The sequence below is a fragment of the Penaeus japonicus genome, unplaced genomic scaffold (genome assembly GCF_977035675.1).
Source record: "Penaeus japonicus unplaced genomic scaffold, GWHDUDI00000001_assembly GWHDUDI00000031, whole genome shotgun sequence".
In the NCBI taxonomy this organism is placed as follows: Eukaryota; Metazoa; Arthropoda; class Malacostraca; order Decapoda; family Penaeidae; genus Penaeus; species Penaeus japonicus.
Window position 1 is genome coordinate 16416075 of NW_028234433.1, and position 12500 is coordinate 16428574.

The 12500-nt window shown below is 35.4% G+C and overlaps 1 protein-coding gene across 3 annotated transcripts in view; it reads left to right on the forward strand.

Moving 5' to 3' along the window:
* Positions 1–759: 759 nt before the first annotated feature.
* The window catches only part of hyx (cell division cycle 73 hyrax), an 11808-nt gene continuing 67 nt past the window's right edge, over positions 760–12500 (forward strand). Inside the window, exons 1-12 of one of the 3 annotated variants that reach the window (XM_043025184.2) lie at positions 760–933; positions 3771–3876; positions 4176–4295; positions 4677–4819; positions 4948–5164; positions 5738–5903; positions 6474–6595; positions 7392–7507; positions 7665–7894; positions 8430–8571; positions 10145–10187; positions 10747–12500. The exon at positions 10747–12500 is cut by the window's right edge and continues 67 nt beyond it. In XM_043025184.2, coding sequence (XP_042881118.1) covers positions 803–933; positions 3771–3876; positions 4176–4295; positions 4677–4819; positions 4948–5164; positions 5738–5903; positions 6474–6595; positions 7392–7507; positions 7665–7894; positions 8430–8571; positions 10145–10181 — 1530 coding nt within the window. In that variant the 5' untranslated portion in view covers positions 760–802 and the 3' untranslated portion in view covers positions 10182–10187; positions 10747–12500. Of the gene's footprint in view, positions 934–3770; positions 3877–4175; positions 4296–4676; positions 4820–4947; positions 5165–5737; positions 5904–6473; positions 6596–7391; positions 7508–7664; positions 7895–8429; positions 8572–10144; positions 10200–10746 lie in introns of all 3 variants that reach the window. The other 2 variants (XM_043025186.2, XM_043025185.2) reach the window with 2 other exon arrangements.

The window sequence follows — 12500 nt, forward strand, 5'->3', positions numbered from 1 at the left end:
ACATGCAATAAGAATAACCATTGTAAATAATAGATGAATGTATTTTCATTTTTTTATTTGTTTGACCATGGCCAAGTATCACACACACACATACACATACACACACACACACCCACACACAGAACCACACACATACACACACACGCACACACACACACACACACAAACACACACGCAAAAATGGGGTTTCTTCATTTCTAACTTCAACTTCTAAACATTTTTTCTGTTCCTTCCTCCCTTCTTGACTCCATTTTTTGCTGGTTGCCTCTGTCCCGCGGCGACAAGTTAGTCAGAAGTAGATGATTTAAACGATATATTGGATGCCGGTGTCGCTTTTTTTCTTGGAGGGCAAAGGGGAATTATCTGTATAATTTCCCTTTACGTCTGTTATTTTTCTCATCTGTTTGGCATGACGTTCTTGTGTTATTATCATTATGAGCTCTGTTACATGATTCCCCAAAGTGGCTTGATGGACGGACTTGGAAAGACATCGCTTGAAAATAATTTACGTATTTTCACTAAATTTATCATATGAATTCAATTTGATTATAAATATAATTAGTTTTACCTTACATCCTAACATTACATAACTCTCCGTAACAGCTGTCACTACAAATACTGATATGAGTCTTGTAGAATATTTTCATTATGTGCGATATCAGTTGTTAAAATCAGGTTACTCAAATATTGCGCAACTGCATTGCACGTAACCTTGGCACTAACATTGAGCAATACGCTCGTTTCCCGCTAATGCGTCGCGAGAAGATAAGATTTAGGCCCGAAGCCCCTCAGTGTTTTCAACATGGCGGATCCGCTTAGTATACTACGACAATACAATGTCAACAAAAAGGAAATTATCACCAAAGGAGACAATATAATCTTCGGAGAGTTCTCATGGCCGAAAACTGTGAAAACCAACTACTTAGTTTACGGGTAAGGAAAACTCTCAGTGGCTTTAATGGCGTTATATTGGCATTGTTTACCTGCGACTCGAGCATTCCACTCCGACTCAGCTGCTCCCGAAGGTTTGTTTTCATTGAGATTGAAACTTGACCTCTTTGAATCCATGACCTAATTTTGCTATGTGGATTTATTTTGTCTGGTATTGTACTTATTATATTATCATATTAGCTCTTTTGTGATTAGGTAGATCAGTGAGGTTTTCTAAGAATCAAAGGCTAGACGAAACATAAGGCTAATTAATTCTATTTAGATACTTAATATTTATGTGTTTTGGTTGAGCATAAAGATGTGTCATTTGTTTCTAAACCTATATGAAGATTTATATTTTACTGACAAGAGGGAGAGTACAAGAAATAACTAGGAAGTCAGGGTGTATGGGGATGGTCCACTTGTATCTTTTATTTACAGAGTGTTACCATATTTTGGATACGATATTGCAATAGAATTGTAGTCTGTGTCTCCTACTTTGATTACAAAAGGGTTTAATTTAAGACAATTTTTTTTTGTATCTTGTGCAGTATACATCAATATATTATGGTAAGAAAGAATTTTGACTGAAGATTGTACGATGGTAACATAAATTGATCACTTGTTTGATCATAAATAAGTCCTTGACTTTATTGACTCATTTACTTTTGATATTTCAATACAGGTTATAGATGTCTTAGTCATGAACAGTAATTGCACTGGAAAAGAAAGAGATACCATACATAAGTATGGTGTAACTGAAAGCATTTATTATATATATCTACCATACACATTATTCTCTATAGAGTTAGTACTGCTATGCCTTATATATCTGATAAATAAACCTACAATGTATACTTTGCCAAAATATATTTATTAGAGGTTTGTTGACTTTTGTCATGGTCCAACAGCTGCAGAGGCTATGACAGTTGGTGTATGGGCCAGTACCAGAGTTAGTGGATATGTTAGTAACAAATATTGTTAGTTTTCGACAATTGTTTCTGATTCAGTCTTCTCAAAAATAGAATATTCTTGTATTCTGATGTTAGTGGAGTGAACTGACTGGTATTAACCTGCTGTGAACGGGAATTTGAGCTAGGTAATTAGGTGTCAGGACAGGATATTTTTGGTATTGTAGTTACAGACCAAAAACTAGTAGGAAAAGGAAGGTGTTTCCTTGTTGCTCTAGACTGTTCAGATTTGCCCAATGAGCCTTCTCCCTTAATTAAAACCCATCATAAACAAGGGTTCAGACTGAATTTGGAAAGCTGTTGCTCTGAAGTTAGAGCAGTGAAGGTCATAGAATTTATGACTTTCCTATGTCGAACCATGAATACAGTTGCGTTTGTCTCTCAAGCCTAGGGCTCCGCATGCCTGTTTTGACATGTATTTGAAACAGTTTGATTTTTTGTTTGTAATTTGAACAGAATCTTATAATTTTCAACATAATGTCCAAATAGACTGAGGGAGTCATACACTTTAGAGATGATGGGAAGTTATTGTTACCAGCAGAGATGAAGTCCCTACTACCTCAAGCTATAATCCAATAACTTAATCTACATTAAAACTTACATTTATCATATGTATGAGATTATTCCCTAGTCAAGGAGCGTATTGCCTCATGAGGACACCTGCTTAGTGAAACCTTAGCTGTGCTGTGGATGTGTGGACTGTTCTATAAAATTTTGATGTCACAACTTAACCCAATGACGACGGGGTGTCACACCCATGTGACACGGCAAAGTGCCTGATGACGGGGTGACACACCAGTGTGACGTCCCCGAGGCGATATTACTTAGGCCCGGCGTAGGGGGTTGCCAGTTCTCGCCCCGCCCATCGGCAATGGGTTAATAATCTTGCTGAGTCCTTATCTTCAAGTTCTGCATATTAATTTATATAACATTAACCCTTTCCCGACGGGGCATGCGCTACGCGAAAACCCCTATGCCGGGCGATTGCAATATTGCGTTGAAATCATCATACTGGCATGACGCCCCGGCATTGGGAATTTAGCTGTGTCACACGAGTGTGATGCACCGTCGTCATAGGGGTAAGTGTCATTGTGGGTCCTTTATAAGGGAGTATTCTTTATTTTTTTCAAACATTTATGAAGAAAGTATTCTTTGAATTAGACAGGAGTGCAAGCCTTCCTTTCCTTGTTTTTCATATTCTCTAATTTATTAGGGTAGACTTGTTACGAATTGATGAAAAAATTGTCGGTATTACATTAACCATTGCAGACGGGAATAGATTTGTTTGCCCACTCTAGTACCACCTATGCAGCGCCCCAGATAGGTTTTATTTCAGCAAGGAAACTTCATCCAACATATCGTAATATTACATGCTCTCTTCCATTCACTTGTTATAATTTTAGAACCATATTTGTGTTTGTCTTTTGTTGAGTTTTGTAAGTATTGTATTGTATTGTAAGACCTATATGTGCCGAATGACAGGCTTTACCAATGTTGCAGTAGTCTTACATTGTGGTATAGGGTCCATGTCAGCTCATTATGTTCTTTATACTTGGTGTGTGTGGGATGGGGGGGGGGGGGGGAAAAGAAGTCAGAAGGGATTTTGGGTACCATGGTTAGGTGATGTATAGCTTGTTTCAGTTTTAAAGCTGCAAGTTAAACTAATTAGGTTTAAATAGTATTTCAACAAAGCTGTTACTGCATATGGTTCAAGATTGTTTTATTATTATCATTATTATTATTACTACTATTAAAAAGAATGTTAACTGCATATGCCTGTATATGGGAAAAAAAAGTCTCATATTGTTTTACGTCACACCAATGTGGTAGATAGTTATATGGATATAACGGTTATCTTTATTATTTCAGGTCTGGTAAAGATGGAGCTCCAAAAGACTACTACACTTTGGAATGTCTCCTCTTCCTTCTCAAGCATGTTGGCCTTACTCATCCTTCGTATGTGCGAAAAGCTGCGGTAAGTGATTATTATGTGTATTGGTAACATTTATTTTTTGTTTTGTTTTAATTAATTAATTATATTATTTTAATTTGGTGCTACATTTTTTCAGCTCAGTGTTATAGATTTAATGAAGAAAGATAAAAAACATGCTATGTTTATGCATTATAATTTTTTTTATTATACTTTGAAATGATATGATACATAGATCTGAGAAGTTTCTCCTACTTCTTTTTCTTCTCTTTTTCTCTACTCAGTGGAATAATTTTGCAGCAAAATGCCGGCCTTCCCTTACTCTTTTCCTTTTTATTTTACAGGCAGAGAATATTCCTGTTGTGCGTCGTCCAGATCGTAAAGAACTTTTGGCTTACCTCAATGGCGAGACGTCAACAGCAGCAGCCATTGATAAATCAGCCCCCTTAGAAATTCCAACACAGGTGTGCTATTCTTCTTTCACTTCTCTGTAACCCCTAAAGGATGTATGTATTGCTTTTAATCATGCTCATGTGGAGACATAAGCAACCTGTACCAAATTATTGTAATGTTTTTGTCTTATATAGTAGAGTTTGGTTAGTAGATTCCAAATGTATTGCTCTTTTTTTTTTGTGCATATTAAATTAGAGAAGATAAAAGGGATTGTTTAGTTTATTTCTGGATTAGAACTGACCTTTAATGGTTAATATTGTGTTTATAAGATCTCCAGGGGGATATTGTGTGTAGAATGATGATGATGTTTTTTTATATATATATATTCACAAGGCAAACAAAAAGTAGCTTTGGTCTGATTATGCCTTTATATTATATTTTATATCTTTCAGGTTAAAAGAACAGTTGAGGATTCTTCAGACAGCATAGCTAAAAAGCCTAGATATGATGACAGTGATGTGCAGAAGATCAAGGAGCAACTTGCCCTTCGATTTGATGCTCCTAAAAAGTCCTCCATTGTCAGCAACATTGATAGGTGAGACATATTAAGGCTGACTTTATAATATCCATTTAGAAAGATGACATTTATTAGATGCTTGACAGAAGTTGTCATAGTCATTTATATTTTTTGTCACTTTCATTGAGATGGAAATTTTTCCTCAGATCACTGTCAGAGGCTATGTCCATTGAGAGGATTGCTGCCATCAAAGCCAAACGTCTGGCCATCAAGAGAACCATGATTAAAGAGGATGTTGATGACCTAGGCTTGGGCAATGACCTGCGCTGCATGTTAGAGTTTGACATCGATGTGACCAAAGATATCACCACAAAAGAACGACAGTGGAGAACCAGAACTACCATTCTTCAGAGCTCTGGCAAGGTAAGATGTAGATCTGTTTTTGTTTTGTTTTTTGTATATGGTAATTTTTTTGTGTGTGTTTGTGTATGTATATATGTAAAAGTTGTTCCTATATATGTATGTGAGATAGAGAAGGAGGGAGAGATTAGCCTGGTAGTGAAAGTTGTCCCAGTACATTTTATGCAACTGTTTTGTCCTGTTTTACTCTTATGTTTTTCATATCTGTTACTAAGATTATCAGAAATATTTTCCTTACAGATATTTACCACCTCACTCATATAGACAAGTTTGAAAAAATAAATATATATTCATCAACTTTAAAAAGAAAAAGAAAACCTGTAACACTTCATTTACAATTTTACTGTATAAATGTATACAGTCTGTAAATACCATGCCACATGTTGGTTTGGGATATTATTGCACATATGATTGTTGCATCCTTAGGGAGAGTTTCTTTCAAACCAGGGACTAGAGATGAATTCTAACATCTAGACCAAAGATAGCTTATATGACTTTGTTCATCCTTCTGGAGCTAAAGATATAAATGTTACTTAACCTTAGCACCGTAATAAAAGGACTTCCAACCTGTTCCAGCAATTTGCTCAGAGCATCATGGGCTTACTCAAATCCATCAAGGCCCGTGAAGATGGCAAGGTAAAGAATACCGCCCCCAATCCAGTTCCCACCCCAATATCCAGAGTGCAGCAGCAGCCAGCGGGATATTCACGTTACGACCAGGAAAGGTTTAAGGGCAAGGAAGGTGAGTAGATGATCACGGGGGTGTCTTTAATATGTTTGTAATTGAGGTTTTGGTCTCTTGTTCCTGTTAATTATTGCTGGTAGTTTATTCTTTGTATGTGCTTTTTTGTTTCTTTCTAAATATTGTACAATTTATAAATGTTAATGTGTAGGGATCCTTGAATATGTAAAGAACAATACTACAGAAAAAAAACAAAGGTTGGCCTTGGTATTGACTCATTCCATTGATTATATTACTGTAATTCATGTATTAACCTGTAATATCCACAATAAGTCAGATTATCTTCAATATAATGTAAAGTTCCAGTACTATCATAACAATCACCAGGCAACACAATGACCTTGGATACCAGTCTTTTCAAAGGGTTAGGTTGGGCTTGGTATAGGAATGTTTACATGGAACTCAGAATATCTGCATATATCAAGTAAAAAAATTTTTTAATCTCTTTTTCTACAGTGGGAGTAGAAACAGTAATCTGTGTACCATCTAATTAAAGCTGAGTTATGTTCAAGGGACTATGTAGCTTATAAGTAGGAAGAGTACTTATATATCTATTGTAACTTCCTACAGAAACTGAGGGTTTCAAGATTGACACAATGAGAACCTATCACGGTCTCTCACTTAAGAGTGTGACAGAAGGCAGTCAAAGCCACAAGATGGCACCACAGCCTGATCTAGCTCCTCAGAATAAGGTAAGATTTTAGGTGATCTTGAAGTATATTAACCCTATGATAACGGTGCATCACACCCATGTGACACGGCTAAATGCCTGATGACAGGGCGACACACCAGTGTGACGTTTCCGATGCAATATTACATAGGCCCTACATAGGGCCCGTCGGGATTGGGTTAACAGCTGTAATGACTAGTTTTCCATTCTACTCTTAACCCATTCACGCCGGGGCGATTCTGGCTTTGTATGGTTGTTATGCCGGGGTTTTCGAATGCATAAGCCTAATGTCTCGAGACTCTCAGGCGCACAAGCCGCTAGCCTGGGCTGCCCGCTAGCTCACCCCGAGCGCTGATATCTCGTCACCGGCGTCTGACGCAAAAACCACGAAACGTGTCAGCACGTCATCCTGCGTGAATGGGTTAAGACAAAAGTTGTTGAATAGTATCATGATAATGCACTGCTATTTGTATTTTTGGTCTTCTGATATTTTGTATAGTATATTTCAGCCAGCTAAAACTTATCAGATGTAATTTACATTATAGTGTCATGATAATACACAGCTATTTGTATTTTTGGTCATCTGTTATTTCCTATAGTATATTTCAGTCAGCTAAAACTTATCAGATGTAATTTAAATTATGTATATGAAGACAAGATTTTGGTCATGATTTTGTTGTAGTTATTATATTCATTCATCTAAAAGGCAGTAAAGAAGAGGTTGAATAGAAGCAGTATCAATAGTAATGCTTTATGTCATGTGTCACTCAAATTTTGAAGATTTGTTATTAGTAATTTGAATATTTACAATGTTGCAGAGTGTTCCTGGCCAACAAATGAAGAAACCTTCTCGCACACCCATCATTATTGTGCCTAACTCCCCAACATCTCTCATCTCTATGTACAATGCAAAGGATCTTTTGCAGGATATGAAGTGAGTGACATTATCCAGGTTTAGTTTTCCTGTGTATTCCATTTTGTACATGTGTGATATTGAAGTAATTTAGGCATAGAAGTTCCTAGATTGTTCACCATCATAAAACATTCAAAAACAGTTTTTGATCGGCATGTTTTAAACTTGTTTTCCCCAGGTTTATAACCTCCCAGGACAAAAGAGCACAGGGCTGTAAACGTGAGACAGAAATCCTCATCCAAAGGGCCAAGGATGGGGGCCTTACCGTTCCCTACCGTGTCACAGACAACCCCTCCAAGCTTAGTTATGCCGACTGGGACCGTGTTGTGGCCGTGTTTGCCATGGGTCCTGCTTGGCAGTTCAAGGGCTGGCCCTATGATGGAAACCCTGTAGAAATCTTTAATAGAAGTAAGGGCATTTTTGTATTTGTTTGTGCGTGGATATGAAATAATGATAATTCTTATTATAATTTGCTATTGTTATTGTTGTTATTATTATAGTTTTATTATTGTTGTTGTTACTATTATTGTACTTTTATTATTATTAATTATTAATTATTTTGTTATTGTCATTTTCATTTTATTATTATTATCATTATCATTATTTTATTTTATTTTATTATTATGATTATGATTATGATTATGATTATTAGTGGAATTGTTATTACTAATAATATTATTATTATTATTATGATTATTGTTTTTGTTATAATTACTCTTATTATAAAGGGTTTTACTGCAATACATTTTTAGATTTTATTTATATGCCGGTACAGTTATTTGAAACTTTCTACAGTGATACACAAATGGTCCTAGATAAAAAGTATTTTGTTATTGTCCATTATGTTTAGTCTTTTTTTCACTTTGAAAAACTTTTTTATAACCTCTACCAAGCAATAGTTAAAAGTAAAAAGTAATACTCACAAGTGTTTTTCCCGTAACAGTTTGCGCTTTCCACATTAAATATGAAGAAATGAAGTTAGACAACAACATTGCCAACTGGGCAGTGCACGTTCTCAATCTTAGCCGCCATCGTCGCCACTTGGACAGAGCAAGATTCCTCGAGTTCTGGGAGAAGTTAGACAGGTACGTACATGTAAATGAAAGTAAGACAGGAGCGTTTCATCCCTTTTGATAATGCGTGATCATTGGTTTCCACTCCCCAAAGTTCCCTAATCCATTACCTTACGTTTGAAATTGTATGTTTTTAATTAGTGATTACCTATTTATTTTTTCCCCCCCTTTGTGTTAGGTTAGTTAAATAGGTTTTAAGAATTTGCACTCTTGTACTTTCAATGTTGCACAATTAGAATGTTTGTTTTTTTTAGGTATTTTTATGATAGCAGTGATTAAGAGTATTGTATGTTTTGTAATTGATTATCAATATTTTGTTCAAACTAGTAAGCTCTTGTGAATCGTGTATGCTAATATATGTGTAGCTGACAGATTTAGCTGTCCAAAATAAACACAGAAACAAAGAGATATGTCTGAAAGGCGTAGGTTATTGAATACTACATTCACAGATGTAGATATTCTTAGATTTATTTTATTTGTTGTTGTTTTTCTAAGGTAGTAAAGATAGTATATTAACAGTTATTAAAGTTTTCTTGAATAATTCATGAACACTGTGGAATGTTTTTTTTAGATGAATATCTTGAGATTTCATTGACTCCCATTTTAAGATGTCCCATTCTGCCTCAATTCCTGTGGTTAAGAAGGTGATGTTATAATTAGCAGAGGCTAAATGATATTGGGACAGATACACAATGTTAAAAGTATATGAATATTTTGAAAGTACAGTACACAGATTCTGCTTATATAGTAAACAATTTGAAGGCCTATGCAGTCACAATGATATAGTTCAGTAGAAGTTTTGTTTACAGTTGATTAGAAGAGACTTTTAGCCCTCATGCTGCTATTACCAAATTATTTGAAGTAAACACAACCTTTAAATGAAGTGACAATCTTCTTAAAAGATCTCTGTGTAATAAGAAAGAGCTATAATGGGATATGGACACCTTTGGGAAAGGCAGAGTCAGGAAAAGTATTTTGTTTTTATTTATTATTTTGTATATTAATTTTCTACATTTATGTTCAAGGTGAAAAGTGGCATCATGTGTGACTGATTGTGTTTTGATTAACTGACAAACACTAATATATATACACTATCATCATAGCACTGTTATGAAGGTTTTGATTGGCATACATAAGCTTAGCATGTGTTTGTTGTTAACTACGGAGTTTGAAAGTGGTACATTTCCTGCATATTATCCCAGTAGTGTTTGCATCCAGTTTTTGATTCAAGCTTCAGTTTAACATCGTAGCTGCCTGGGACAAAGAAATAAGAAATAGATCTGCCCAGATTCCATAGACATTTATGCCCTTGTGAAAAAATAGCCATTCTGAATAGAATACTTTGTGATAGAGAGTGAAGGACAATTGATATCCTTGTTTATTGCAAATTTCCAAAACAAGGACAGGGTGGTCTCCTGTACCCAGTAAGCAAATTAATGACTGTCATCTATTAACCCTGATAGTTAATAATTACCAAGTATTCTTTTCATTGTTGGCTGCTCAACCATTACCCCCCACTGTGCTTTTGATGCTTGGCCCATGTTGTGTTGTGATTAATTGTGTGTCTTATATTGAAATTTTACAGATACATTTTGATGAAGAAACCCCACTTAAGGACATAAGGAGTGGTGAGTGTGGAGGTACAGTCGAGGCCATTGCTTCAGGCTTTATTTTGAATGTTCAGTATATAGGGCTTCAAATTGATTGAGGTCTTTGATAGAAGAGAAATTATGATTGCTTTGATTAAGATTTTGAGAACTGATCTTTTTTTGTGTTTGGAATGATATCAGGTATTTAATTCTATATCTGCATTACATTTAGGGTTATAAAGATAAGCTTTGGTGATTTATAGTCAAGTTTTGACACTCAGTAATTCAAGTTTTTCACTACTTCTCTTATAACGTCCTTAGTTCAACTATATTAGACTATTTCTCATTTCATTCACTCTTCTCTGCCTTCTCTGTTTCCCTCTTTCTTATTTCTCTGTATTTTCTTCTCTTCTTTCTCCTGCTTCTCTCTCCCTACCTTCATTTCTTCTCTCTCCTCTCTCTCTCGCCTATTTATTTTCTTCTCACATGTTTTCTCTTACTTCTTTTGCTTTTGCATTTCCTCTTCTTTCTGATGTTTCCTTTTCAAAATAGATTAACTTGATAGTTGGACTTCTTTAACAGACTACATCCTTTTCAGGTTCATACTCTTCAACAAGTCACACTTGCGGTGGTAGGGAAGCTCATCCATCCAGATATACAAGAAAGCTTTTCCGAGTGTTTGGGAAAGCGGAAGAAGTCACAGAAAACCTTTTTTTTTATTATTTCTTTTGTTAATTTCATGATGATGATTGTCAGGCTGGTATCCCAAAGTGTATGTGGCTTCTAGGGAAGAAGTAAGTAAGGCTTTGTGTAGGATGTTTTGAAATCGAATTGTTTTTTGTTTTTGTTTTCTGCATTAGTAGTACATTGACACTCGGTGCTCCTTATGGATGGTGAATTCCTGCAAGAGTTTGCATATTGCCTTACTATTTTTGCCAGAAGTACCATAAGCTGTCATTGAAAAAAAATTGTAGTCAGGAACTGCAGACTTTGTGTAATGGTTACTGCATCTTTCTGTCCAGTATGTGTGGTTGTGCTGTAGTTGAGCCCAGTATGGTCAGAAGCTGTCTCTGAGTGCATCAGTATTCTTTGGTGGTGATGTTCCTTTCCTCTTCTCTTGTCTGCTCTCCACTACTTTTGCATAGTGTTGGTATATGCTCATGTTTCAGTCTCTGCAGTTTATAATACTTACGAATTTTTGTGTATTGTCATTCTAATGCACAACAATCTGACATTGGGAAAGTTGGCTGGATGGTACTAAGGGTTTCAGAAGTTTTACTTTGTTTTCCCTGACTCAATTAACCCTTTGTCTCTCTCCTCTTGTCTCTGTTATGTCATATTGCTTATCATTCTGTTTAAGTGCCAGGCATAATCCCATTTGGGTTTTACTTCACCTAGTGATCCTTAGTGAAGTTATAGTTATTTTTTTCTCAATTTTCCTTTGAATGCAGTCTACATCTTATCAGCTGAATTGCTTGATAGAGATTAATATTTTAATTTTGATTATTATGCTCCCTATTGAAAATAAGGGAGTCAGACAAACAAGGACTCTGAGATAAAAAGAATCTTGACTTAGTATTTTGATAGTTTAGGACAGACATTTTGTAAAAGATGCCATATGTTGAAGCAAGTGTGTGGCACTTTGTATATAATACCTGATTTTTTTTTCAAAGAGAACCAAGAAATATTATCACTGCCCCTCTCTCTCTCATTTTTATGTAGCAAATGAAAAAAGTAAATATGCTCTAGTGTCTCATAAAAAAACAGCAAAAAAGGGGAAACAGATTGCTGAAAATGATCAAGCAGTTATTAGATGCTCTTTTTCTTAGGTTTTCAAGGTCACTGTTTTTGCCATGGATGTAAAGATGATGATAAATACCTATTTTTGCTAGATTGATTTTTTATAATGACAGTTTAGATATCTGTTATTACTGATGGCATTTTCCCCAATGATTGGTATTCGAACAGAAGTGATTCATTGCTGTTTTACTTAAATGTGATGTTATCTATTATTTTTTTCATATTACTTTTCCAAGCAGTTAATTGTGGCTTGATTTGTATGTTGCCCCTATACATCCCATGTATATTTCACTAATGCTGTGTCACGTATATCTAGAAGTTGGTACTGCATATTATTCTCAGTAGCTACAAGAATTTTGTAAATAACCATAACATTAATTTGTTTAAAAGCGAAGGACAGTTTGTTTTGACTGAACAGAGGCTCTGATAAGCACCTGAAGTCTCTCCCAAGGTGCTAAGGTTCTCACTGACCTTGAAGAGATACTGTACTTTATTTTTTCCTAAGGGAAGAAAGTTTAGGTGGAACATTAGAAATGACTGTAAATAGTTTTA